Below are 25,640 nucleotides of genomic sequence, written 5' to 3'. Positions count from 1 at the left end.
AAATTAAAACAATGCAAAAAAATTAATACCTCTTGCGCATGCGCATTGGCCTAAGGCGGGCTTTGCTAAAATTTTAAATAATTATAAAAATTAATTATGCATCACACTGGCACAACACCAAAAGCTACATGTGTAAAAGTGTTCATTATAAAAGATTTTTCTTTCATTTTCTTTGCAAGTCAGTCCTGCATACCTTTCCAAGTATAGTCGAGCCAGAAGCACCTGTAACAGCTTTAAAAACAATTAATGTATTTCTGTTCATTTATGCTACTGAGTTGAACTCACATGGCAAGTGATTCTTGCATCCAGCTACAGCTTGATAAGCTAGAACAGCAAAACAAGCAGCCTGTACAAGAATCAATTCAAACTTTTCATAGTAACTTACTTCTTTAGCATCACAAGGAATGCCTAATTCATCAGTGCTAACTATTTTCACTGGCTTAAAACAATCTCTTAAACACCTCAAGGTGAAGACACAGTAGGCAAATTTTTAAATCATATAAAATTTTATAACAATACTGATAGAATCATTGACTTACTTCACTAATGCATTATTTCTGTATCCACCTCCACTCACAAACAGGTCAATATCAGACTCTGCCTGATCATTTAAAAGAGCTTGGACGTATTGCTTAAAGTTATAATGAACTGCACAAGCTGTGAATGCTGCAAAATTACATAAAAGCAAATAATTATAATATTATTATAAGCATATTTTTACCTGTGACAGTACTGATGCAATCTTTGTTGCTAATACTGTCATCTTTGCACTTCTTTACAATCTCATGGACGTAATCAGCATTGTATAACTATAGGACAAAATAAATGGAACACATTTAGCTCTCATCTTGTACTTCTCTCCCAGTAGATTTTGGTGGAGACCTTAAGACAAACTTGTCTTTCATTAGCCAAGACAAAAGACTGTCATTGATATTCCCTTCACTGGCTACAGTGCCATCTTGATCAAATTCCCTTCCATAGAAAATTTGCATTAAACTATCTATCAGGACATTGCCTGGTCCACAGTCAAACCCAATGCATTCCATATCTGTATCATTCATTCCTATATACATTTAATGCATGAGTCATTTTTAATTTTATTATACTAGCACCTTCATGAGGATTTCCAGAGAATATGTTACTAATTCCGCCAACATTCAAAAAAACTCCAACTCGTTTGGTTTCCATGAAATGCTGTTTGAGTAATATAAAATCAAGATATGGTACAAGAGGTGCTCCCTCTCCTCCTAAAGCCATATCGGCTGTTCTAAAATCCCCAACGGTAGTAACACCAGTGTGGTTTGCAATTATACTTGGATCACCAAGCTGCAATGAACCATTGATACTATGACCATAGAGCTGAACAGGATTAGGTAAATGAAGAACTGTTTGTCTATTAATTACAAAAAATATTTTACAAATATATAATTTATCATATACCCACCCATGAGACCCAATCACATATATGTCACTGCTTTTGATATGCAGTTTCTCCATCATTGCTTTTGCTGCATCAGAGAATAACCGACCGAGGAGAGAATGATAGAGACAAACATCTCTTGTTCTACCATTTATTCCAATATTCAGCAAGTCTTCTTTCAGCCCATGAGGATATGGAACTGTCATATAATCGACAACGGAAAAATCTACGACAAATTAACATTAGTATGAAATAAAATTTGCATCATGTACCAAGAATGTCGTCTCGTGACGAATCTGAAATATTTATTTTTATTATGCAAACATCAATGCCATCCATACTGGTTCCTGATATAAGACCCATTGCTAATCTGAATTTACACAAAGACCCCTCCATTTATAGATAATAGAGTAAATTCAAATTGAAATTATCTATGGGCTTAGAAAAAATTCCAAAAATATTAACTAGCCACCCCTTAAAAGTTATTAAAGTCAACCCATGAGCTGAGTTTAATGTTTTGTATAACTACCTCCTCCCATTCGTTGCAAGACAGCATTGCCACAGTCTTTCTATTATCGACCTTTTGCTTTTCTTCCCACTCCCTCTCTTGCTTGCTCTCAATAGAAAGCTTTGTATTGAGGGTCTCCTGCAAACAAACAAAATCTTTCTCTAGCAGAGACAGAGCAAAAGAGTGAGGAGAAATGGAGAGCGCACTGAGCGTGAGGGATAAAATTGGAGTCGAGGACTTTGTCCTACTGGAGGATTTTAGGAGCGAAGAAGCTTTTATGGAAAACCTGAGGAAGAGATTTAAAGAAAAGCTCATATATGTAAGGCAGATTTGAGCAATGCAACAATTAAATACTATATATATCTACCTCCTTTTAAAATGTCTTGTTTTCTTTGTTCAGACCTACATAGGTTCTGTCCTCGTTTCGGTTAATCCTTATCGCCAGTTGAATATATACGGGACAGAGACCATGGAGCAATATCGTGGAGTCGATTTCTATGAGCTACCACCACACATGTAAGAGAGACAGAGACGGGGGGATTAGTAATTTACACTTGAATATTGTAGGATGCAATATTAGCACTGTCCCATTTAACTTGTTACAAATATTTCCCCTTCCCCCAGTGTTAAATGCACCTGTATGGCATGCAAATCATGAAATACACCTGAAATGTATCAACTAGACTATACTATGATAGTATAGTATAAATATACACGTAATAGTAGCTTAAATAAATTAGCAGTATAATATAGCCTAATACTAAAGCCATACTGACTGGCTATATATGATACTATTGTAGCTTCCTGCCTATCCTCACCACAGTCCCCTACCTCATATTAAGTTGTGTTGGTACAAGGTAGCAGCTGTTTGAGGAAGGAGTTGAACATTGTGGTGGTGTAGTCAGACACATAAACAAGAATTAAAAACATTGCTATGATGCTGTATACAATGTGTGTGTAAAATACCCTGTATGTTTATGCTTATTTACAAGCTAATCTATTCGTCATATCTTCTGAAAGTTAAAAGGATGAAAGGTGATAAAATTTAGCGGCAGTTTCCGCGTTGATTAACTACTAGCTAACCGGATTCATCTGTTTATAGAGTTACTATGTTGATTTGTAAAATGTGACAGCCAAAAAATAATTTTTAAGAGAGAGAGAGAGTGTGTGTGTGTGTGTGTGTGAAAGGATAAAGTATTTCTTATTATTGCATGCTTTAGCAGGTAGGAAAATGAAACCATTTCTGTGATTAATACTATCTTAAATTTACATTGGATATAATTCTGTACACATGATCACACATACATGTACACATTTGTTCAAATACAGTGATCTTAATAATTATGTTTTGCTATATAGATTTGCTATCTCTGATACTGCTTATCGTGCTATGAGAGATGAAGGAAGAGACCAGTGTGTACTTATATCAGGAGAAAGTGGAGCAGGAAAGACAGGTAGGGATGAATTAACAGAGAGAGAGAGAGAGAGGGACGGATGGACGGACAGAGAGGCAAAGAAAGGGGGGGAGAGAGAGAGAGAGAGAGAGAGAGAGAGAGAGAGAGAGAGAGAGGGATACAAAGTAGAGAAATGGCATATTAATACACATGTACAGTGCATGGGCAAGAGAGAGAGAGGGGGGGAGAGGGAGGCAGAATTTGATAAGATAAGATGTTCTGATGTCAGACATTATGTTAGCAAGATGTATATTTACAATCCATTAACCACATAACCTCAGAGCTACAGTGAGAGATGGAGGTATGCTATAATAATAACAAATACCAGCAAAACCACTCATTTGTTTACTGACTCCTACCTTACCTTACATGGTAAAGGATTATTGATGGGATTATGAGTGGAATGTGGCTTTATGGGATTAGTAATAATCACTGATACGTTATATTAATTTTTAATGATAACAATTAATCATAACCATAACAAGCAAGTATTATATGTCCCACAAAAGGATTGTAGTAATAATATAATTATTCTTTTTTTGGCACTTTATCCCTTTTCATTATTAAGCGTAACTATGTTTTAATTTGTAAATGTACTTGAACTCAAGAGTGCGTATGATTTTAGTAGTTATGGCTGTATTAGTGATCTTTGTTTAATCTTGTGTCTTTCTCTTGTTAGAGGCCAGTAAGAAGATACTCCATTACTTGGCTCAATGCTCCAGCCACAAAGGAGAGGTGGACAGAGTGAAGGACAGACTTCTTCAATCTAATCCAGTTTTAGAAGTACAGCCACAGTCACATAAATTATGCTCCTCTTCCTTTATGCCTTTTTTCAATTTCTTCTGTTTTTTCTCCCCCCCCCCCTCTCCTTATTATTATTATTATTATTTCTTTTGTTCACTCTCATTTTGTAAAACTACATTTGTAAATGTATCTTTACATTACTTTTTTTTTTCTCCTCTCTCTCTCTCTTTCCTCCTTTTCTCAGGCTTTTGGTAATGCCAAAACAAACAGGAATGACAACTCGTCTCGTTTTGGCAAATACATGGACATACAGTTTGATTTTAAAGTAATATATCTTTAATTCATTATTATAACTAAATATTTATTTAATTTCTCACTCGCTTAGGGTGCTCCCAATGGCGGTCACATTAAGAATTATCTTCTTGAAAAGTCCCGCGTTATTTATCAGCAAAAAGGAGAAAGGAACTTTCACGTCTTTTACCAGCTGCTCCAGGCTGACGCTTCCCTCCTTAGTGAACTTGGTCTTAATGGGAAGGCCAGTGACTACCATTACCTCTCACAGGTATGTACATGTACTTAGTATAAATGTAATATTCTATTATAATTTTTAAATGCTGCAAGTACTATTACTGGTACTTGTACAAAATTAGATTTTTTGAATTTTTTAAGTTGCTCTAAAATTTTTATGAATTTTTTTAAGTTGCTCCAGAATAACAGACCAAAAAAGTTCCGGTTCCTGTCCATGTGACAATGGAACTAATGGGTTTTTGCTTGTCACGGATTTCGTGACAATGGAACTAATGGGTTTTTGCTTGTCACAGATTTCGTGACAATGGAACTAATGGGTTTTTGCTTGTCACGGATTTCGTGACAATGGAACTAATGGGTTTTTGCTTGTCATGGATTTCGTGACAATGGAACTAATGGGTTTTTGCTTGTCACGGATTTCGTGACAATGGAACTAATGGGTTTTTGCTTGTCACGGATTTCGTGACAATGGAACTAATGGGTTTTTGCTTGTCACGGATTTCGTGACAATGGAACTAATGGGTTTTTGCTTGTCACGGATATTTCGTGACATACATGTATGCATTGTAGCACATGATCTCTGGCCAAATTTTTTGATGCATAATTTTGTCAAAAATAGCTAGGAAGAAAATCTCTTTGTTTTTATTGTAATATCTTTTCATTTGTTAATAGGGTGACTGCACTGAGGTCCATAGTATCAATGATAGGACTGATTTCCTTCAAGTCCAAAAGGCTCTTCAAGTCATTGGATTCCTACCAGAAGAAGCAAAGGTAGAATAAATTATTAGAATAGAAATATTATTAACGCATTGTGTCACTGTTTTAGCTTTTAATCAATGCTATTATTTGATGCTTTTATTGTTGATGTTACAGTTTGTTACTGTCCTGATTTCCTTTGCTATAAAACTACTGTTATTTTTGATACTAATACTAATAATAATAATAATAATAATAATTCGTTTTATTATCATTGTTGTTGTTGTTGTTATTTCTTATTGTTGATATTTAAAAGATAGTCCCTGTCACACCTAGTTAATGTGTTTTGACTTACTCTGTGATCTTATTATGACAACCATTTCACATCAATGACATACATGTCCTATGTTTTATGTAAAAGTCTATATGATACAAAAATGATTTTTATCCACTATATTGTTGTATTTTTTTTTCCTTACTATAGGCATTGTGGAGTATAATAGCTGGAATTATACTACTGGGTAATGTTCGTTTTGATGCTAACCCAGAAGGACTTGCTAAGTTCAGTGAAAGTGGAGAAAGCATTGCTACTATTGCTAAAGTATGATTATAAAAAGTTTAAATTTTCTTATCCTCTCTCTTTTCCTTTCTCTTCCCTTCTTTTTCTCCCTCTCTCTCTTTCTCCTCTTAGTTATTCCAGTGTCCACAAGATAAATTGGAGACGGCCCTCACTAATCGACTGATTGAAGCAAGACAGGAGAAAATGTTGTCTCCTTTAACAGTTGAGCAAGCTTATTACGGACGGGACGCATCGGCAAAAGCAGTTTATGAGAGAATGTTTTACTGGCTTGTGAGGAGGCTGAACTCATCTCTGGAAAACAAAGTAAGAAATACATTATTATATTAAAGAAATGTTATTTTATAATCTTTTTTTTTCTTTTTCCCTTTTGCTATCTCTCTCTCTCTATTTCTCTCTCTAGTCTAAGTCCAGGGTTACGTTAATGGGGTTGCTTGATATCTATGGTTTTGAGATATTCGAGAAGAACTCCTTTGAGCAGTTCTGTATCAATTATTGTAACGAGAAGCTCCAGCAGTTGTTCATCGAGCTGACACTAAAATCCGAACAAGAAGAATACCTCAACGAGGGAATCAAGGTGAATGGGTGTGGTCGGTCACACCCACGTCATGTCTGCTAGCGCTACTATATGGATTTTTAACGCATTAAAAAAATTTTTTAGTTAATATTTATTAAAAATTTTTTACTTTGTTTTAGTGGGAGCCAATTGAATATTTCAATAATAAGATAATCTGTGATCTGGTGGAGGAGAAGCACAGGGGAATCATAGCTGTACTGGTCAGTCACATGATAATCACATGACACCAAATACAGAACTACACCCATCACAAAAATATATGTACATGTACTTTGACCCTGTGTCACTTGTAGTATTAAAATATGTATAAATAAATGTTCTAATTTTTATTAGTTAATGATACATTTTATTATTTTTTTATTGTAGGATGAAGAGTGTTTGAGGCCAGGAGACGTTTCTGATGAGACCTTTCTTGCGAAACTGACTGCAGTTGTTGGCACTCATGCTCACTTTATAACGTACGTGACAGCTGCTTTATGCCAACATTGTTACAATAGTTATCACAGCCCTGTCACGTAGGTGTACTTAAGCTTATATCTTTCCCTCTCCCTCCCTCTTTCTCTCTCCCTCTCTCTCTCTCCCTCTCTCTCTCTCTCTCCCTCTTTCTCTCTCCCTCTCTCTCTCTCTCTCTCTCCCTCTTTCCCTCTCCCTCTCCCTCCCTCCCTCTCCCTCTCCCTCCCTCCCTCCCTCTCTCTCTCTCCCTCTTTCTCTCTCCCTCCTTCTGCATGTGCATGCATTACAATATGTAACACACATGCTCTGCTACAATATTAGTCATGAGACTTCGGATTACGAAGGCCGTAAGACTATACAGAGGAATGAGTTCAGACTCAGGCATTATGCTGGCGATGTCACATACCAGATTGAAGGCATGAAAGTTTTTTTAGTATTTTATATTGAAATTTTTTTGTAGGTTTTGTTGATAAGAATAATGATCTGCTTTACAGGAGTTCGAAAGAAGTGGGATAATTTTAAAATTATTTTTACACAATCTTTCATTTTTTATCTTTCCATTTCATATTGATTCTTTTTTTATTGTATAGGCTTTCAGCTCCAGCAGTAATCTTGTATTATCTGAGGTGTTCCCACAATCAGAACTGGCTTCACAGAAGAGGCCACCCACTGTAAAAAACCTATTATTTATTTATGTATTTATTATTTTATTATTATTATGTATTTATTTATTATTATATTGTTTATACTATTTTAGGCTGGTACTCAGTTTAAGAACAGTTTGAGTGAACTGATGGAGATATTAATGTCTAAAGAACCCTCTTATGTGAGGTGCATCAAACCAAATGATAATAAACAATCAGGTACAGTGTATGTCTTTCCATATAACTTATGCTCCTTTACCCCCCCCCCCCTCTCTCTCTCTCTCTCTCCCTAAATCCATGTACATGTACATGCATTAATACATTGTATTTTTTATGATTTTAGGCATAAAAAATAATTAATACACTGTATTTATTTTTTTTATAATTTTAGGAACTTTTGATGAGAAAGTCGTGCGGCATCAGGTCAAATACTTAGGATTGATGGAGAACCTAAGAGTGAGACGAGCTGGTTTCTGCTATAGAAGAGTTTTTGAAGTATTCCTCCAAAGGTAATGTACATGTAGTACTTGTACTTCTCTCCTTTCTACATGTACTGTACTCTTTTATTTTTTTAATAGATACAAGCCTCTTTGTCCTGCTACTTGGCCAATCTGGGATGGTAATAATTAATGAATGATAATAATAATAAATGAATAATAATTATATATTCACATTAGGTGAGCTGTCCAAAGGTGTAGACACATTAATGACACACTTGAAACTAACCAGCACTGACTACAGTCTTGGACAGTAAGTATCAATGCATACTTCTTTATTGTGATTGTTGTTTATTTTAGTGAATTGCTTGTTTATTGTTGTTGTTTTTGTTGTTGTTTGTAGTACTAAGGTTTTCATTCGCTTCCCAAAGACATTGTTTAAATTGGAGGATCTGCTGGAGAAGAAGAAGCATGATATTGGTACAGTATTAATCTAATAATTGAGTATAATCTCCTTCCCTTCTCTCTCTCTCTCCCTCCCTCTCTTTCTCCTTAGTTACTATCATCAGTTGCAACTGGAGGAAATACATTGCTAGGAAGAAATACCTCCTACTTAAATGGGCTTGTAAGCCTATACACTCTATAATAATTTTTAATTTTTAATAATAATTCTTATTTCCATAGCTATCATATTTCAAAAGAATTATCGTATGCATTTGGTTTTGATGTACGTGAAGAGATACAGAGCAGCTGTCATGGTACAGAAGCACTGGAAGCGATACGCCATGAGGAAGTACTTCATTCGCTATAGGGCAGCTACCAAAGCTGTCAGGAAGTAAGTATTATTGTTTTATTTACTGGGGGAATGTAAAGCATTTGAAACATTTAAACATTTGTATACAGCACTGGGTCTATTATAGATCCTGTTCAATCTTTAATATTATTATTATTATTATCAATAGGTTTATAAAGGGATTTATAACGAGAAACCAACCCAGCTGCCCAGAGAATGTAGAGGTATTTTAAACACACTTTTATACAATGTTTTATACGAATGCTTCATACTTGTGCTAATGATGAAATTAAATTATGTTCTGTTTAGTTTTTAGCTTTTGTGAAGTTTAAGTTTTTGATGGATCTAAGTCGTGGGCTGCCGAAAAGCTTACTAGCTATTGACTCCTCCTGGCCCAAGTGTGCCCCTGCCCTCCAACAAGTATATTGATTATTATTATTATTATTATTATTATTATTATTGTTGTTGTTGTTATTATTATTATTATTGTTATTATTATTATTATTATTTTAGGCATCTGATATGCTAAAGGAACAGTACAGGCAGCAGTTAGTTCGACGTCTCGTTAAAGGAATGCCACAAGAGAAAAAAGAACACGTAATTAATTGAATTTTGTTGCTATCTATTTTTCTTATTGATATTTAATTTATTTGCCATTCTTTTTTTTTCTAGCTGAAATTAAAGATTGCTGCTAGCGAAATATTTAAAGGAAAGAAATCCTGTTACTTGACGAGTGTGCCAAAGCCATTCATATCCACTCACTTAAGTAATATAAATTGAGAAACATTTTTCATGTAAAATTTTTGTCTCTGTTTTATTTTTTTTTCTCCAGCTGAAGCAGAGAAAGCTGCAAAAGTCAAAAATTTTGATCAAAAGCATCCTGATTCAGGACAGCAGCTGGTACAATACTGTCTCTTGTTTTTGTACTTAAATATTTCATTTTCCTCTCTTCCTTGCAGTTTGCTGTAGCATGCATCAAATACGATCGTCATGGCTACAAGGCTCGAAAACGAATCCTCTTGATGACAGAGAAAGTAATCAGCAAAGAGACAAAATAATTAAAATTAACAATAATTGATGTTATTTTTATTTTAGGCTTGCTATCTTGTGGAGCCAGGCTCTTTTAAAATTAAAGAACAATTTGAATATTCGAGGATGCATGCTCTTTCACTGAGTAGCCTTGGAGATGGAATCATTATCATTAGATTACCTGTTGATGCTGATGAAAGCAAAGTAGGGAGAGAAAAAAGAAAGAAAATAAAACTTTATCCTTCCTTCTCTCTTTCTTTAGGGTGATCTTATCATAGATACTGATGCTCATGTTATTGAAACTGCTTTTAAAATTGCTCATTTTGCAAACAAGAAAGAGAAAGTGCAGATAGAGACATCGGGAAGGTATACAGAGAAACTTTTATAATCATTTTCAAATAACTCTTCTCTCCTTCTCCTTTCCTCTAGTTTAAACCATGGCATGGCAGGTGGTAAAATAGGCACAATAACCTTCACAGCTGGGTCAGTATTTCAACCATTGCATACTCTTTTATTAAAATGTTGACATGATATTTTAGTAATAGACTTTAAAATATTTCTTTCCTATTTTTAGATCTGCTGTCTCAGTTATCAAAGGAAAAACTGGAAATCTGGAAGTTGTGAGTTTAAATTGATACTATTAGCTAAAAGGTTTTTCCTATTAGTGATATGTTTCATTCCTGCACTATAAATATAATTTTGTTTTATCACTCAGTTTTAGCTATGCAGTAGTTTATGTATCATTTTTTTTTCTTTATTTTTGTCTAGGTTGCTCCAAACGATGTTGATCAAGGTTCTCAAGGGACTTTACTCTAAATAATAATCCTCATATCTTGCAATTAATGTCAACTCTCATTAAATTAATTTATTGTGTAATGCGGAGTAGTAACTATAACTTTCACACTAGCAATTATTATTATTATTAGATAATTCAAGTTAATATTTATTTTAAAAGAATCTGCAACTGCAATGATGATAATTACACATTAATTTACGAATTATTGTTTGGCGGTCGAATTTCCCGCCAATTAAGGCGTGGTCATCCCTTAAACATGGCGTCTATCGTGGAGGCATTAAAAGACACTCCAAAAGGACGGCTAGCTCTAGATCCTCTCTCACCAAAGGAACAACTGGTAAAAAATTCCTGTGTTCATTTTAATTTCTTTATTTTTAGGAATTATTAAACAATATCTCAAGCCCCCCGGGGATCCACAATTCTTTTACTCAAAAGTATAACAGACCACGCCCAAAATCTCCTCCCCTTTTACCTTCCCCAGAACCGACACCACCAGCATCTCTGTAAGTCATGTGACGATTACGTTACATGTACGTACATGCATGTACAAATTATTTTAGAGACGAGACAAATAATTTAATTTTAACGTCGACAACTTTACCCCAGTCTCCACCATCTTGGAGTAAAAGGATAGATACTGATGTACTTTCAGATGATGAGACAAAGGAGATTACAGTAAAGAGAGAGAGAAAATGGCTTGTTTTTATATTAATTTTGTCTCTAGGAGTGTATAAAAAAAAGGAGGTCACATTTTCTTGAAGAGAAGAAGAGGATACTATCAGAGCATAGTCTCCGGACTAGTGAGAGAGAGGAACGACTTCAAATGATGAGAGAAGATGATAGTTTCCAAAGAACGATGGATGAGCATTCCTTGTAAGATATTTGCATAAAAGAGAGGGTGCGTGTACATGTACACCACTACATGTATGACAATTTTTTAATACTCTAAATTTCGGAAAAGTACCCTGTACTATAGCCCATGGTTTTTTCCAAAAAATGGCTCCGAAATCACCCCCAATTTTTATTACATTTTCTGATACATATTGATGTACTAAGTTTGAACCAATTCCGACTTCAATTTTTTGAGTTACGGCCATTTTTTAAAATCTCCAAATTTCGGAAAAATACCCTTTTCCAAAAAATGGCTCCGAAATCACCCCCAATTTTTATTACATTTTCTGATACATATTGATGTCCTTATGCTATGTAGAAAGTTTGAACCAATTCCGGCTTCAATTTTTTGAGTTACGGCCATTTTTTTAAGTCTCCAAATTTCGGAAAAATACCCTGTACTATAGCCCATGGTTTTTTCCAAAAAATGGCTCCGAAATCACCCCCAATTTTTATTACATTTTCTGATACATATTGATGTACTTATGCTATGTAGAAAGTTTGAACCAATTCCGGCTTCAATTTTTTAAGTTACGGCCATTTTTTTAAATCTCCAAATTTCGGAAAAATACCCTGTACTATAGCCCATGGTTTTTTCCAAAAAATGGCTCCAAAATCACCCCCAATTTTTAATACATTTTCTGATGCATATTGATGTACTTATGCTACGTAGAAAGTTTGAGCTGATTCCGACTTCAATTTTTTGAGTTATGACCATTACATGTACATGCATATGCCAATTCATTATGAGTGTTGCTCTTAGTCTGATGTACCATTAATTATGTTACTATTAATAGAATGCAGGAAGCAGAGAAAGAGGAAGAGCGGATAAGAATAAGCTACCAAGAGTATTCTGAGGTACTGTACATGTACAATGTACATGTTTATAATGTATACTGCGTATATGTACATGTACATGTACTCTACACCCATACATTGTATGTCTATTGTTATTATTACAATTGTTGCTAGATCACTGAGAAGCGAATACATGACAACCAGGAAAAGATGAAACAAACCATTTTGAAAATACAACAAAGGTATTAGGAGTCTCCTTTACAATTATTGTAAGCTCTCCCTCTCTCTCTCTCTCTCTCTCTCTCTCTCTTTCTCTCTCCTCTAGAAAAGAGTTGTTGAGCAAACTGGAAAAAGATGTCTTGATTTTGAAAGAGAAAGGGAAGCGACTGCTGGATGGATGTCGATATCATCAACTAATGGATAACAATGCTCCACTCCAGTTTGACCAAAGGGCTACAAGTATACTACAAAATATTGAAGAACAAAGAGCAGCAGAATCACCTGATCCTCTTATGGTAATAGGAGAGAGAGGGAGAGGGAGAGAAATTTTAAAGACTGCTCTACTTTACCTACTGTACATAACTGTACATTTTGTATACATGTACATGTACATGTACATGTATACATTATATTATAGATTCACAGATCCTCAACTTTGTTAAGAGTACTGCACTAACATGCTGTACATGTACATGTACATGTACATTTATCTTTTAGCAGTGATTTGATTGTTGGATTTGATGAACCTCTTTTCTCTTTATTTAGTTAAATAATATAAAGTCATTAGTGACTGGTCTTCTTCCATTGCTCCCTCTCATCAAAGAAGAGGTGGAGAGAGCAAACAAAGCTGGAGCTGACTTGATAGAGAAACAGAAGAAGCAGAAGGAGGAGGAGGGCAGAGAGGCAGAGAGAAAAAGACTTGAAGATCTCAAAAAGACTCAAGGAACAGCAACAACGCCTTCAGCTAAGACTCAGAATGAAAAAGGATCTGCTCCTGTAGCAGCAGCGACTGGTGACAATGGACTTAGTTAGTTAAAGACTCCTTCAATAGGTCTTGATTTCTTTCTTTATTTCTTTTCCCTCTTTTATTTTCTCCATTCTCTTTCCCCTCTCTTTCTCTTTTCCAGTGATTATACCCAAGTCTGCTTTGCAAAGATATGAGGAATTGATTGAGAAATTGGAGAAAGCCAACACTCAGACTGCAACATTTTCTAAAACAAGTGATCCACAGGTTTGCCATCCACTCCTCCCTTATTACATGTACATGTAAAATGTACCTTAAATTCAGATTTAATTGTGTGTACATGTACATGTATATACTGATTCTAGCAAAAAGTCATGGATCTTCAAAATGCTAAATGAAAGTCATTCATTATTTGCTAAAAATTAAAGCACTAAGAATCAGTCCACACTATCACAATTAAGAGTGGATTTATTGTCCATGTACATGTACATACATGTACATGTACATGTACATGTATACCTGTTCATTTCTATAGATGAAAAAGTACAAGTTCAGCCTTCAGAAAGCAGTCAATATGGTTGGTGCGGTTTCTGGTCAAACTGGTAGTCAGCTCCTTCATATTGTCCAACAAATAAAGAGATTGTTGTCTGGAGATATCATTGAAGTATCTGGCAAAAGAGTAACCGTGAAAGACCATCCATTGGCCAGGGACTACTGCATTAACCTACTGGCTAGGAAAATAGTAGTAAGACTAAGACACAGCATATACACTGTACATGTATAAAGATTAATAAAATAAGATATAGCTATGCATGCACATTGTGTTTGCCCTACATTTGTGACTGGAACTGACAAAAGGTACCATTTGGCAGTTACAGTAATTAAATTCATCGTTAAAGTTAAAAAATTCAACTTGCAAGTGTGGTTTTGAAAAAGCAATGATTGCAAAAAATGTCAAAAAACTTTTTGCACTCTATCCAAAAAGATAAGTTAAATTGGACATGTGCAAGTTGACCTTTTTTGACTGTAAAGATGAATTCAATTACCCACCAAATGGTACGTACCTTTTGTCAGTTCCTGTAACATTTACAAATTACAATTACATGTACTTGTATTCCATATATCCATATAAGGAGCAAGCTGGAGAGGCCTCGAGGTTTGTCTTTACCCTGGCTGGTATTGTTGTCCTCCTTTGGCACAATTTCCCTGAGTTTGGTGACCTTTTCCTTGCCCACTGCTACCACACTTGTCCTGTACTAGTACCGCTCTACTTCAGGAAGAACAAAGGAATGAGTGAGATTGAGTTTAAAAAGTATGAGAAATATCAACATGTCTCCTTTAATTCTCTCTCTTCTCTCTCTCTCTCAGGTTGTTAGGTTATAAAGTTGTTGGTGGGATCCTTGAGGAGGACAAACTGTTTAATGACAGACTGAGTGGCTGTGTAAAACTTTATGCAGCTGTCATTCAAACCACACCTATAATGGGAGTGGTCAGTGCACATACATGTACTTGAAATTTACTATCGTTACTTAATTATTATTCTTATAGCCGAATCATCATGGCCTTGATAATGGCTGGACGCTAATTGCAAGGTTGCTTAATTCTGAGCCACAGCATAACATCACTGCTATAGCACTAAAAAGCTTATTGGAGGTACATGTACATGTAAATATACATGTACATGTACATGTACATGTATGTGTATAATTATGTATATTAAGTGCATGTAAACTGATGGTGAATGTGATCTTTGTATTGATGTTATCTTTTAGGTGGCTGGGCATGGCTTGATGAAGAAGTATGGCCGACAGTTTAAGAAGATCGTGTTATTTTTATGGCAGGAGTACATAAAAAAGTATAATCATACAATCTGTACATGTATACATGGACAATATTTCGCTTCTTTCTTAGGATTGAGAGTGTAACTGCTTCTGGAGAGAGACAACCTTTTGTTGAACTTCAACTCTTTTTAGAGGTTGGCACTACATGTGAATGTTCTACATTGTATCAAAATGTAGAATCTCTCCTTTTTTATTTTTAATGAAATTTGGCTCGAGACCATGTACATGTACATGTACTATATATAGTACAGGGACTTTGGCCTGATTTTAGAGCAACTTTAAAAATTTGTAAAAAAAAATCCAAATTTGATTGAAATCATCTCACACTTTTTACACAACATAAGTACATGTATATGTGTCAGGTAAAATTATAAAAGTGAAGGATTCTCTCCTTTTCATTTTTGATGAAATTTGGCCCAAGACCATGTACAGTAGTGACAGTACATTTACATGTACATGTATGTACATGTATTTACAGAAATTTTGTTTTATAATAGAAATGTATGAAGGAGGGACGTATTCCTGTCCCTGATGGTGTTTTAACTGATGATTTCTGGAGAAGGAGAGAAGTCTCTATTATTGGAGAATGAATCAATCAATCATTGTAAGAAAGAGACACAAAATAATGTAAAATAATTTTCTATCATTTTTAATCACTTGACAATTCACTTTTCATTTTTTTTCTAATAAATTCATGCCTTGTAATGTCAAGAGTATTATTGATTAAGTAGAATCGGAAGAGTTTTTTGTAGAAAGAGGTTCATAAAAATAATGTTTAAATGATTACTAGTTCTTTCTCTTTCCTACTATCCCCTGCTCTTCTTTCTCCTGCTTCTCTTGTATGATATTCAGTAGCTCCATTATGAAATCGGTAAATGTTTTCTTGATAGCATCAGGATTGTCATCAATGGCAAAATGAGTGCACCTCACACTCTGTAGAGCTACAAGAGATACAAAATACATGTACCTGTATGTTCATTTCTACCATGACTAGTTCCAATTTACATGTACATGTAGCAATCAAAGTACAGTTCTACTATTAGTCTTTAAAATAAAGCAACATGTACATGTATATATTGAGATTATTATTGTACATACATGTACATGTAGATGATAGATATGAGCTGCAAACTTTACTTTTCAGTTTTATTTCAATGTGCAAATATTGCTGCCTTTTTTCAGTCAAATAATGTGATTGCAATATTAAAAATGATTTATTATAATCTCTGTGTCTTACCAGGAGGTACTGTCCAATCTTGTGCAGGCCGACTGTCTGATTTATGAATAGCTAGTAACATGCATTGACTGTCTCTCAGCCCGTACTGTTTCACGAAATACTTGTACCTACATGCATAGATGTAAAACTATTCACACTGGTTTATAATAAATGAATGACGTACCATTTCTCAACTACTTTGCTTTGTTCTGATACTGCTGGGTTGTAGACTAGGACTAAGCCTTTTGTTTCTTTAGCAAACGCAGGCCAGCATGTCTCGTACTCCTTCCCACCTCCAGCGTCCCAGAGCTCCACTCCAACTCTCACCAGTCCTTCTCCTCTCCCTCTCTCTCCATCCACTTCAAACTCTAACAATCTCACTCCCTTTGTTGGTTGGTATTCGCCTCCCAGACTCTCTGTCGCATCAGCTAATACGTTAGAGACGTAGGTTTTACCTGACTACACATAATAGGACATTATAAAAGTCTTTTCAGTACGTTCTTACCTCTTGTGGTCCGCCAACAAGAATCTTTGCCTTCAGCGCCATCTTTATTTATTGGTTGCTGGGACAACGTGACCACGCCCACAAATGTCTAATTCTGTGATTCCTCATAAGTATTTCAAAATTTTTTGCCTTTTTTTGTAGGTAAAAATAATCAATCATTAGCCTTTTAGACACACAAATAAGCACATACATACAAACAATTCGGATACATTATAAATTTATCTAATAATAACACACACACATAGTGTACGGAGAGTAAAGAGAAATCGAATACACGACTATTAAAGAATAAAACGGTTTATTATCTTTCTTTTCCTCCTATGTCTTCTTCTTGTGCTCAATCTTTTGTACTTTGACGTCTTTATACAGCTGGTACACATAGACAACAATCTGGGACCCTTGGATGTCCATTAGGACAAACGAAGGTACTACATCACTACAAATACATGTAGGCATAATAATAAGATTGAACTTTATTAGCCAATCATTATCTTGGTACCTTAACTTATAATTATAATATTACATATACTTACACATCTAGGGCGTTGTATGCACCAGTTGCTGAACCTGGGTTAACGTAAAACTTTCCTTCTTTCTCTACAGCCGAAAACTATAACAAAAACAATTTAAATCAAAATCAAATTCAAATCAAAATCAAATCAAAATCAATCAAACAATCAATGTAAAGTTACATGCGTGCATGCATACTTTGTGTGTGTGGCCTGAGATTAAAATATCCACATCTAATTGTCTTTGAACCTGTATTGGTAAAAGAAAAAGGATTATAAAATGGAGAGAGAGAGAGAGAGGGGATGGATCTCACTAGAGATAAGCTCTCGATGTCTCCCCAAGGAACAATCTGGTGTCCGTGGGTTAGGCCTATCTTGAACTGTCCTACAGTAACTACCTTCTGTTCGGGATACTGGGTACTCTATGCCACAAAAATAACACAATGAGTCAGTAGGAAGAGTTGTTGTATTTTTATTAAACATTGACATCAGGCGATGTTTGTATTAAATTTTGGCAAAGGAAGTCTTGGATGAGCTGACAACAACTGCATTTAATGCACACGTGAATGCTAGACCAACTTTTTTATTTAAAAAAACTGTATACAAAGGTACAGTATACTTGCAATATACATTGGAGCCTTTTTATATTCAGGAGGAGTTAAACCATTGTGATGATCCTTAATACAGAGGCAACACCTTTTAAAATGTACTATTATAGAATTTTGTAGCAATAATGATATCAATAAATGCCCTTAATATATAAAAGTGGTCTTATTATATGTACATGTATGTAGCTAGGTGGCGAGTTATACTATATACATACAAATCGATAGGAACATACAGTACATGTATATATCATGCATACATGAAGATATACATAGATGCATTAGATACAGTGTTTTATTTCAGGAGACATAATGTATTCTTACTTCATCAAAGTCTCCTCTCACCACGTGTACGTCACTAGCCAGCGTCTTGAGGTAATCATGCATCTCCTTAGAACAAAGATTGCCTGTACATAGTATATGCTGTATCTTCCCTGGAACCTGAAGAAAAAGGAGAGAAAAGGTGTGTAACTCAAAAATGGGTGTGGCTCATCTAAACTCTCCTACCAGTAGTTTTTTAAACTGAGGCGGTAAAGAGTTTGCTCTGTGCGGTATGTGACAGTCTCCTATGATCAGTACTAGCTGTGTGGGGGAGAAAAGGAGAGAGAAATGAGGGGTATAGGTCGGTTAAAGACTCTTCACAGCTTACCACCATCTTGTTTCGGGTCACGTGTAAAAGCTTGACGTCACAACAAAGCAAAAATAGGAGGAGAGACTGAGTGTGTGTCTGCTCAGTTTCTTATCTTCAGACCTTCCCCCTCTTTCTTTCTCTCTTCTCTCAAGTGGATAAAATGCTGCAGCATTTCTTTGAATGATAAGAAGGCTAGAGCGTGCTGAAGAAGAATAGAGAGAGAGAAAAGGTAGACTAGAAATTATATAAAAGATAAAGTTTTAGGTTATTTTTTCTCCAATTCTTTTCGGCAGATTTAAAAGAGAAAGCTAGGTATGGACGAAGACAGCTTAACTGGTCTTCTGTTAAGTGAACTCTATCCACAGCAAGACAGCCCACCTGTATATGGTAATAAGAAAAAAAACAAGCAAAATTATCACATTAATAATGCCCCTCCTTCTCTCTTTCCCTCTCTCTTCCTCTCCCCCCTCTCTTTCTTCAGATGATGGTTGTAGCGTTGATACTGAAGTTCCCTTTCAGTTGATTCCTGGAGAGGCGTCACGTTTCATCAGCCTACACGACAATGGATCTCATTTCATAGTACTCACTAACTTCCGGCTCTTTCTGACTTCGGAGAAAGGTTTTGTTAGTTTGCCATTGGGTCTTATAGAGAGCATAGAGGCTGTGACTGACGACATTTCGGTGTTTTGTAAAGATGGGAGGAGCTTAAGGTATACATGTACATGTAGACAATGTACAACCATTTTAAGACAGCACCTAGTGTATCATTTACATTCCTCACCGTATAAAATAACCTCCACGTAAAGGACACCTCTGTATAACAGAGACACTTTCTTGTCCCAAAAAGTATCCATTATATAGAGGCTACACTGTATGTGCATGTGCATATATTTATATTACATTCTACTCTCTCTGTCTCTCCCCCCCCCTCTCTCTCTCTCTCTCTCTCTCTCTCTCTCTCTGTAGGTTGCAGCTGGATAGTTTTGAACAGTGTAGATTATGGTGCCATAGAGTTCAAGATAGCCTCAAACCCTCAGCTAATTTCAGGGATGCTTTTGCCTTCATACACTATGCTTATTTATCTGATGGCTCCACTGTTAAGAAAAGACAGCTTAAAAGTACGAGATACATTAGCTCCTTTGTCACTAATTCTCCTCCATTGTTATACAGGGAGGGGTAATCCTTCCTTATCGACCGAGCTGTTAACTTCGGAATATTCCAGACTTGGTTTTAATAAGCCAGGCACATGGAGAATAACTGATGCTAATGCTAAATACGAGTAATTATTATTTATGAGATAAATAATTGGATTATTTATATTTGCATTTGTCTTTCACTTTCTTTACTCTCTCACACGTAAAATTTTTGTTTTGCCACTTCATTATTTTTGTTACTTCTCCCCTCCCTCTCTCTCTCTCTCTCCCTCTCTCTCTCCTCTCTCTTTTCCAGACTCTGTTCTTCCTATCCAAAAGTGTTTGTTGTTCCCCAGTCTGTCACTGACTCTGATTTGTTACAAGTCTCCAAGTTTCGGTCGCTGAGCAGACTACCAGCTGTCGTCTGGAGGTAAGCCTCCCTCCCACCTCTTATTAGTACTACAAACTTGATTGTAAAGAATGTAAAAATGCATAGAAATTGCATTAAATACACAATGTAGTACAATACAACCATACCTGTACACTGTATTGTGCATTTACATGTATACTGTATATATATGTACATTGTATATTTTAATGTGTATTTTATAAGCTTAATATAAACTAGTAGACTCTAGTCTCCATTTCTAATGTACATTTATTGTTCATGTACATGTTTATACAGACTTCTTTCTTTTTCCCCCTCTCTCTATCCTCTCTCTTCTTTTAGGCATAAGGGCAATGGCTGTGTTTTAGCACGTGCTAGTCAACCTCTAGTCGGTTTCCTTGGCTGGAGGTGCCAAGAAGACGAGCAGTTTTTAAAAGCACTCTCTAAGTCCTGTCACCCTCACGCCCCTCCTATGGAGGTTATGTCACACGGAGAGAAAATTACTAATGGAGTTGGCCAGACCCCTTCGCTACTTGTCGTTGATTTAAGATCTTATACCGCGGCTTTTGGTAACAGGGCGAAAGGCGGAGGGTGTGAGCATCAAGATTATTACTCGAACTGTGAGATTGTTTATAAAGGACTGCCTAATATTCACTCTGTGAGGACTAGCTTTGGATCACTGAGAAACTTGTTATCTGGAAATGAACAAATTAGGTATATGTACTTGTATGTACATTTACATAAACATACTAATTTAATATAATTATTTCTTTATTATAGTATTATTGATCCACACACAAATACATAGTATACTCACTAGATTGAGTTACACTTATTGTTATTGTTAGTTGTTAGTGATAGCTGCTCTCTTAGCTTCCTTCTTGTGTCTAGGATCATTATCTTTATACTTTACTTTCTCTTTCTCCTTCCACTAATGTACACGTACACGTACCATTTTATCATTTATGCAATTGTGAAATCCTTTGTTCTTCTCTTTTCCTTCTCTTCTACCCCCTCCCCCCTCTCTCTCCTTTCTTAGATTTTTCTCTCAATTGGAGGGAACCCATTGGCTCCAGAACATCTCCCAGCTGCTACAAACAGCAGTCGAAGTATCCAATACACTCCACCATCACTCCAGACCGGTTCTCATTCATTGCAGCGATGGTTGGGACAGAACAACACAGATCACTTCCCTGGCCCAGCTCCTCTTGGATCCGTACTATCGCTCGCTGGAAGGCTTTCGTGTCCTTGTTGAAAGGGAGTGGCTTAGTTTTGGACACAAGTTCTCCGATCGATGTGGTTTTGGGCCCGATGGGGAGCAAAGCCCTGTATTCCTCCAGTGGCTTGATTGTCTTTATCAAATCAGTAATCAGTTTCCAACTTCGTTTGAGTTTAATAGCATCTTCCTGGTTAGTCTATGATGATGAAAAATTTTATGAGTAACCCAGGATAATTTTGAAAACCTATCCATTGTATTTTTGAACCCCTTTCACAACTACATGTATCTGCAGGACAGTAGTACTATTTCTGTAGTGTTTTTACTCATCCACTTGATTCAGTTGAATTGGTAGTAGTAGTAATGTCATGTGATTAGGAAAATATGTACAGTACATGTACATATATGTACATTATAATTTTATCATTATTATTATTATTAATTATTATTATTATTAATTATTGTTATCATTATAGGTTAAATTGGCCCAGCATTGTTATTCTCAGCTCTACGGGACATTCCTTGGCAACTGTGAGCAAGAAAGAGAGAGAGAGTTGGTCAGACTCCAGACATTGTCACTCTGGGACTGTTTGGAGAAAGAAAGGGAAATAACTAATGCTATTTATAAAGAAAATGGCGACGAAGTAAGATATTACAAGGCTATGATACAATACAATGTGCATGCTGTTTAACAGTACGTGTACATGTGTATTGGAAAAGTAGTAAAAAAAGAACATGTACATGTACATGCATCAGAAATAAATATAAAAATGGAGAATTCAGTCCTATTTATTTTTATGACATACACATGTACAGTACCCTGCATTATAGTCCATGGTTTTTTGGCTTAAGTTTGGAGCAACTTTATACATGTAAATGCAGTCACTGTCAATCAATTACTAATAAAGTTAAATTATCATTAATTAATATGTCCACAGGTTGTTCTGTGTCCTAATTATCAAGTTCGCTCCCTCAAGTTATGGCGAGAGCTTTTCCTCCATTTACCTCTAACCCGTTACACAACTACCCTCCCTCCCCCGCCCTCTTCCAGGCCCCTCCTACCTTCCACGCCCACTAGGGAGAAACCAAATGGTCACTTACATGTACCAGTAAAGAGTAACGGGATTATTCCCTCTCTGTCTCTCCATGTCGAAGAGGACAAGGAGAGCGAGGGAGATGAGAGTGTTTATAAGAGTTTCACTGTGTCTGTTTCTAATGGGGACACGTCATTAGAAGAGGAGGAGGAGAGAGAGAGAGGGACAGTAGAAGGAAAGACCAAAGAAGAAGAAGAAGAAGAAGAAGGAGAGCTAAATAAAGAGGAGGCTAGAAATATTAATGGAGAAACAACAGAAGAAGCTAAAGATACAAAGTCTACACCTCCTGCCTCTGCTGTCACTGATAGTCAAGTGTTCTGGCAGTCACAGAACTTCTCTCTCTCTGTCAATCACCCTGCTGCTGACATGGAGGAGAGCTTTCGTGTTGTTCCGGAAACATCCGAGCCCTCTCTCACGACCTTTGCAGTACAGGAAGTCAATAAGAACTCGTCCCTACCTCTTGCAACGACTGTCGATAAGTCCTGGCTCTCATACTCCACCTCTCTCAATTACAGTGTGTTCTCGGAGTGCGAGTCCAGGCTCCGCCTATTGGGAAGAGACGGGCTTGTTAAACAGGTTGATCCGGTTCAAGAACGAGTTGCGGAGTTAGAAGGATTGCTTCGTCAGCGGGTCCATCTCCTTGAGGAGGAACTGAAGCGTGTGAAATCGGCTCTTACTAGCGGGGAGGGTTTTGTGAGCGTGGTCAACGAAGAGGAGTGCTTGGCTGTAAATGATGAGAAGAATGAAGAAGTAAGATATTAATATTCATTTTAAATTTGATATTAATTTTATCTCTCTCTCTTTTTGTAGCCTACAAGTCCAGTTAACGGCGATTGGACATGTGTTGATATTGCTGATAGTAATGGAGTCACTTGGATTCCTGATCACGCTGTTAGTCACTGCCCGTGTGGGGCTGAATTTTGGATGGGGAAAAGAAAACATCATTGCAGGTAAAGAGAGAGAGAGGAAGAGAATGTAATCATAAAGATATTATTATGCTTTTCTTAGGAGTTGTGGTGGCATATTTTGTTGGCAGTGTTCCAATTACTTCACTCCTGTCCCACACGAGCAGTTATTCAAGGACCAACGAGTTTGTAAAATCTGTTTCGATAAATTAGACGGCCATTTAAAATCATGCCAGTCCCCAGTAGCAGCAGCTTCCTTAAATGGAAGTAAAACAGAGAGCAAGATTAAATGATGTCTCTCTGTTTAAAATAACAATAATAGCATAATTTTTGTATTGTTAAGCTGTTATCTATAAATAGACGACGTGTTCTATTTTTAGTAACACTGTTCTATTTATAGTATCATGTTATAGCCACGTTTTGGTGGTCAGGTTTGTATGATAAGACTGTCTTTAGGTCGATCCTCTCTATCTTTCACTCTAGCTATTTTCACAGTATTTTATTTTAAATTGATATTATCATTGTTAGATTTTTTAATTCTCTCTTTTATTGTTTTTTTGTCATATTATCCAAGTTTATAATAATTTTCTGCTAATTTTATTTTCACGTTTGAAATTCAAAAGCTGGCATGTCCTTAAGGTTTTCTCAGGCAATACAATTGAATCAAATTTACAGTTTAACAACATACAAATTGCAACTATAAATGCATTAAAGTGTATTCATCTTTTTCTGTATTTTGTTGATTCAAGTTGTGTATTTTCTATGTCACACAAAAAATAACCTGCTGTTCAGTGATTTGAAGGGACATTTGAAGGTTTTTCAAAAGTTGTAGTAATATGCTAAATGCACAATTACATATTTTAATATGTTAGTTCATAATTCTCCACTCATTTTTAACTTCATTAAAAACCCAAACTGCGTATGATCCAAGTACCGACTAGCCGGTGGTTTTCGACCCATAGTCTCAGCCATTGTACGGGTGAGCTCCCCAGAGTTCCCACAGCAAATACCCAAGTACTTCATACCAAGACTGGTGCAGGACTTTGTGAATGATTCTATTTCAACCGGTGAGACACAGAATGGCTCCATACCTCTTGGATAAACTGGGTTATTCGCAGGACAGATAGAATCTGTCAGGTCCATGAAGCTAGGCTCCTTAGGAGTTGTACGATATGCAATGGGTAATGCTCCAATCTTTTCAGGAGGACAAACTTGAACAATATTGTTGACAAGCTCTAGTGTCATTTCAGGTCCACGGGTGCAGTTCACTCCAGTTATTGTTACTCCTCTATCTATCAGATCCTTGCATGCTTCTCCTATTGGGACACCATCACGTGTTCTTACTACTCCATCCTCTCCTTTAGCACCATGGACAGTAAGTGTTACCACAGCAGGTAGGTCAAAGCTCTGTATTACTTCTAAAGCGATTTGTGCTTCTCCAAGGAAAGAGAATGTTTCCCCAATCATGTAGTCAACTCCTTCTTCTTTGCTCCAACGAACTTGTTCCTCAAACATGGCTCTCACCTTTTCTTCTGTCTCTCCCTTCACATATTGGTTCGTGTTTGAAATCCCTCCCGCAAACAGGAGGTTCTTCTCTTCTGCTACTTCATGTGCAATTTTCAAAGCGGTTCGGTTAATCTTCTCAATATCGTCCTCCCTCCCTATCTGCTTCATCTTCTCTCTGTGAGTATTGTACTGGTAACAAAGAGATTTGGTATCATAACAAAAGTAACCACTAAAAATAATTGCAATTTAATTTGCAATTAAGCAAAAGGCTATAACATTAATCAAGGCATGCAATCCCCATGATCCCATCTCAGGTTTTTTCATGTTGTGATCAATACTGAAAAATGACAGAACTAATCTAGATCTAGATATGCAGAAACCACTCAAATGCAGCTATAGATCTACCTGGAATGCTTCTATGACATCAGACCCAGCATGTGCCATTTCATAATGGACACTCTTCAGTACTGCAGGGTCTTCTAATATGAATTCAGGGACCCACACCCCGTGTGTGATATACCCTCGACGACTCAGAGCAAGGAGATATCCCTCAGCACAGAGAATGCTCTCTCCAGCATTCAGCCTTTCCTGTAGTCCTCGGCTCTTGAGGAGTCTTCTAGAAGCCATGCTCCTTAGTGTTTAAGTCTTTGCGAGTAGATCTAAAAAATAAGAGATTGGCATAGCCCAGGTTAGCAAGAAAATAAACTTGCTGGAGCTGTATAGATCTAATCTGGGTCCCAGCTAATATTACCAGGCTTGAAGCCACACCTTTACTTTATGCC

General features: G+C 36.3%; 7 protein-coding genes across 10 annotated transcripts; 3 read left to right on the top strand and 4 right to left on the bottom strand.

Annotated features, from left to right (window-relative positions):
* Nucleotides 1–90: 90 nt before the first annotated feature.
* Nucleotides 91–2,002, bottom strand: LOC100640934 (anhydro-N-acetylmuramic acid kinase-like). 2 transcript variants are annotated; one of them, XM_020001489.1, is made up of 10 exons: nt 1,950–2,002; nt 1,693–1,858; nt 1,445–1,646; nt 1,113–1,393; nt 855–1,063; nt 722–809; nt 540–666; nt 386–461; nt 286–346; nt 91–231 (listed from the first exon to the last, which is right to left on the bottom strand). In XM_020001489.1, the coding sequence occupies exons 2-10, from the start codon at nt 1,814–1,816 to the stop codon at nt 164–166; spliced, it is 1,236 nt and encodes a 411-aa protein (XP_019857048.1). In that variant the 5' UTR covers nt 1,817–1,858; nt 1,950–2,002; the 3' UTR covers nt 91–163. The 2 variants fall into 2 exon arrangements, with proteins under 2 accessions (XP_019857048.1, XP_019857047.1); XM_020001488.1 differs by lacking the exon at nt 1,950–2,002 and having other exon boundaries at nt 1,693–1,860.
* LOC100640809 (unconventional myosin-Ic-like) lies at nt 1,976–10,800 on the top strand. Of its 2 annotated transcripts, none has more exons than XM_020001486.1 (33): nt 1,976–2,247; nt 2,329–2,444; nt 3,288–3,382; nt 4,062–4,165; nt 4,371–4,451; nt 4,512–4,688; nt 5,327–5,425; nt 5,835–5,951; nt 6,042–6,233; nt 6,331–6,504; nt 6,624–6,704; nt 6,871–7,019; nt 7,279–7,373; nt 7,418–7,464; nt 7,548–7,628; nt 7,715–7,820; nt 7,993–8,110; nt 8,180–8,220; nt 8,279–8,351; nt 8,442–8,518; nt 8,595–8,663; nt 8,723–8,873; nt 9,001–9,055; nt 9,141–9,251; nt 9,345–9,428; nt 9,504–9,597; nt 9,664–9,731; nt 9,791–9,865; nt 9,927–10,064; nt 10,123–10,226; nt 10,290–10,343; nt 10,435–10,480; nt 10,629–10,800. In XM_020001486.1, exons 1-33 carry the CDS (start codon nt 2,122–2,124, stop codon nt 10,674–10,676), a joined length of 3,246 nt encoding a protein of 1,081 aa, XP_019857045.1. In that variant the 5' UTR covers nt 1,976–2,121; the 3' UTR covers nt 10,677–10,800. The 2 variants fall into 2 exon arrangements, with proteins under 2 accessions (XP_019857045.1, XP_019857046.1); XM_020001487.1 differs by having other exon boundaries at nt 1,977–2,247; nt 6,871–6,962.
* Nucleotides 10,801–10,896: 96 nt separating this feature from the next.
* Nucleotides 10,897–15,861, top strand: LOC100640681 (nucleoporin GLE1-like). 2 transcript variants are annotated; one of them, XM_020001474.1, is made up of 16 exons: nt 10,897–10,993; nt 11,035–11,159; nt 11,217–11,331; nt 11,381–11,529; nt 12,345–12,405; nt 12,520–12,587; nt 12,671–12,860; nt 13,111–13,330; nt 13,473–13,576; nt 13,845–14,054; nt 14,443–14,621; nt 14,678–14,798; nt 14,858–14,962; nt 15,082–15,164; nt 15,221–15,284; nt 15,648–15,861. In XM_020001474.1, exons 1-16 carry the CDS (start codon nt 10,913–10,915, stop codon nt 15,738–15,740), a joined length of 1,968 nt encoding a protein of 655 aa, XP_019857033.1. In that variant the 5' UTR covers nt 10,897–10,912; the 3' UTR covers nt 15,741–15,861. The 2 variants fall into 2 exon arrangements, with proteins under 2 accessions (XP_019857033.1, XP_019857032.1); XM_020001473.1 differs by having other exon boundaries at nt 13,111–13,372.
* LOC100640554 (intraflagellar transport protein 22 homolog) lies at nt 15,792–16,963 on the bottom strand. The gene is made up of 4 exons (XM_003389456.3): nt 16,872–16,963; nt 16,551–16,825; nt 16,388–16,494; nt 15,792–16,091 (listed from the first exon to the last, which is right to left on the bottom strand). The coding sequence occupies exons 1-4, from the start codon at nt 16,911–16,913 to the stop codon at nt 15,937–15,939; spliced, it is 579 nt and encodes a 192-aa protein (XP_003389504.1). The 5' UTR covers nt 16,914–16,963; the 3' UTR covers nt 15,792–15,936.
* A 19-nt stretch (nt 16,964–16,982) lies between these two features.
* On the bottom strand, nt 16,983–18,707 carry LOC100639794 (vacuolar protein sorting-associated protein 29-like). Its single transcript, XM_003389450.3, has 7 exons — nt 18,635–18,707; nt 18,493–18,567; nt 18,310–18,426; nt 17,695–17,802; nt 17,580–17,630; nt 17,405–17,481; nt 16,983–17,307 (listed from the first exon to the last, which is right to left on the bottom strand). Exons 1-7 carry the CDS (start codon nt 18,638–18,640, stop codon nt 17,190–17,192), a joined length of 552 nt encoding a protein of 183 aa, XP_003389498.1. The 5' UTR covers nt 18,641–18,707; the 3' UTR covers nt 16,983–17,189.
* Nucleotides 18,708–23,922, top strand: LOC100640426 (myotubularin-related protein 3-like). Its single transcript, XM_011408212.2, has 12 exons — nt 18,708–18,845; nt 18,910–19,003; nt 19,098–19,326; nt 19,583–19,734; nt 19,787–19,895; nt 20,066–20,179; nt 20,480–20,851; nt 21,177–21,546; nt 21,830–21,997; nt 22,292–23,197; nt 23,258–23,397; nt 23,456–23,922. The coding sequence occupies exons 2-12, from the start codon at nt 18,931–18,933 to the stop codon at nt 23,643–23,645; spliced, it is 2,823 nt and encodes a 940-aa protein (XP_011406514.1). The 5' UTR covers nt 18,708–18,845; nt 18,910–18,930; the 3' UTR covers nt 23,646–23,922.
* A 225-nt stretch (nt 23,923–24,147) lies between these two features.
* LOC100640299 (betaine--homocysteine S-methyltransferase 1-like) lies at nt 24,148–25,624 on the bottom strand. Its single transcript, XM_003389454.2, has 3 exons — nt 25,569–25,624; nt 25,264–25,517; nt 24,148–25,047 (listed from the first exon to the last, which is right to left on the bottom strand). Exons 2-3 carry the CDS (start codon nt 25,483–25,485, stop codon nt 24,226–24,228), a joined length of 1,044 nt encoding a protein of 347 aa, XP_003389502.1. The 5' UTR covers nt 25,486–25,517; nt 25,569–25,624; the 3' UTR covers nt 24,148–24,225.
* Between the last annotated feature and the right edge of the window lie 16 nt (nt 25,625–25,640).

This window comes from Amphimedon queenslandica, unplaced genomic scaffold, assembly GCF_000090795.2.
Source record: "Amphimedon queenslandica unplaced genomic scaffold, v1.1 AMPQUscaffold_13068, whole genome shotgun sequence".
Classification (NCBI taxonomy): Eukaryota; Metazoa; Porifera; class Demospongiae; order Haplosclerida; family Niphatidae; genus Amphimedon; species Amphimedon queenslandica.
This window is presented reverse-complemented; position numbering and strand designations above follow the sequence as displayed.

Excerpts from the sequence above, each read along its gene's own strand:
- LOC100640934 (XM_020001489.1), bottom strand. The coding sequence starts at position 1,816 with ATGGAGGGGTCTTTGTGTAAATTCAGATTAGCAATGGGTCTTATATCA. Across the intron at positions 1,394-1,444 it reads TATGTGATTGGGTCTCATGG|ACAAACAGTTCTTCATTTAC; the intron begins GTGGGTATATGA and ends TGTAATTAATAG. Across the intron at positions 810-854 it reads CAAAATCTACTGGGAGAGAA|TTATACAATGCTGATTACGT; the intron begins GTACAAGATGAG and ends TTTGTCCTATAG.
- LOC100640809 (XM_020001486.1), top strand. The coding sequence starts at position 2,122 with ATGGAGAGCGCACTGAGCGTGAGGGATAAAATTGGAGTCGAGGACTTT. Across the intron at positions 9,252-9,344 it reads GTGCCCCTGCCCTCCAACAA|GCATCTGATATGCTAAAGGA; the intron begins GTATATTGATTA and ends TTATTATTTTAG. Across the intron at positions 9,598-9,663 it reads ATTCATATCCACTCACTTAA|CTGAAGCAGAGAAAGCTGCA; the intron begins GTAATATAAATT and ends TTTTTTCTCCAG.
- LOC100640681 (XM_020001473.1), top strand. The coding sequence starts at position 10,913 with ATGGCGTCTATCGTGGAGGCATTAAAAGACACTCCAAAAGGACGGCTA. Across the intron at positions 11,332-11,380 it reads ATGAGACAAAGGAGATTACA|GAGTGTATAAAAAAAAGGAG; the intron begins GTAAAGAGAGAG and ends TTTTGTCTCTAG. Across the intron at positions 11,530-12,344 it reads ACGATGGATGAGCATTCCTT|AATGCAGGAAGCAGAGAAAG; the intron begins GTAAGATATTTG and ends TACTATTAATAG.
- LOC100640554 (XM_003389456.3), bottom strand. The coding sequence starts at position 16,913 with ATGGCGCTGAAGGCAAAGATTCTTGTTGGCGGACCACAAGAG. Across the intron at positions 16,826-16,871 it reads TTGTTGGCGGACCACAAGAG|TCAGGTAAAACCTACGTCTC; the intron begins GTAAGAACGTAC and ends TATTATGTGTAG. Across the intron at positions 16,495-16,550 it reads AGCAAAGTAGTTGAGAAATG|GTACAAGTATTTCGTGAAAC; the intron begins GTACGTCATTCA and ends CTATGCATGTAG.
- LOC100639794 (XM_003389450.3), bottom strand. Across the intron at positions 17,803-18,309 it reads TGAGAGGAGACTTTGATGAA|AGTACCCAGTATCCCGAACA; the intron begins GTAAGAATACAT and ends TTTGTGGCATAG. Across the intron at positions 17,482-17,579 it reads TCTCAGGCCACACACACAAA|TTTTCGGCTGTAGAGAAAGA; the intron begins GTATGCATGCAC and ends TTTTTGTTATAG.
- LOC100640426 (XM_011408212.2), top strand. The coding sequence starts at position 18,931 with ATGGACGAAGACAGCTTAACTGGTCTTCTGTTAAGTGAACTCTATCCA. Across the intron at positions 21,547-21,829 it reads AGTTTAATAGCATCTTCCTG|GTTAAATTGGCCCAGCATTG; the intron begins GTTAGTCTATGA and ends TTATCATTATAG. Across the intron at positions 23,398-23,455 it reads AAAAGAAAACATCATTGCAG|GAGTTGTGGTGGCATATTTT; the intron begins GTAAAGAGAGAG and ends TGCTTTTCTTAG.
- LOC100640299 (XM_003389454.2), bottom strand. The coding sequence starts at position 25,485 with ATGGCTTCTAGAAGACTCCTCAAGAGCCGAGGACTACAGGAAAGGCTG. Across the intron at positions 25,048-25,263 it reads ATGTCATAGAAGCATTCCAG|TACAATACTCACAGAGAGAA; the intron begins GTAGATCTATAG and ends CTTTGTTACCAG.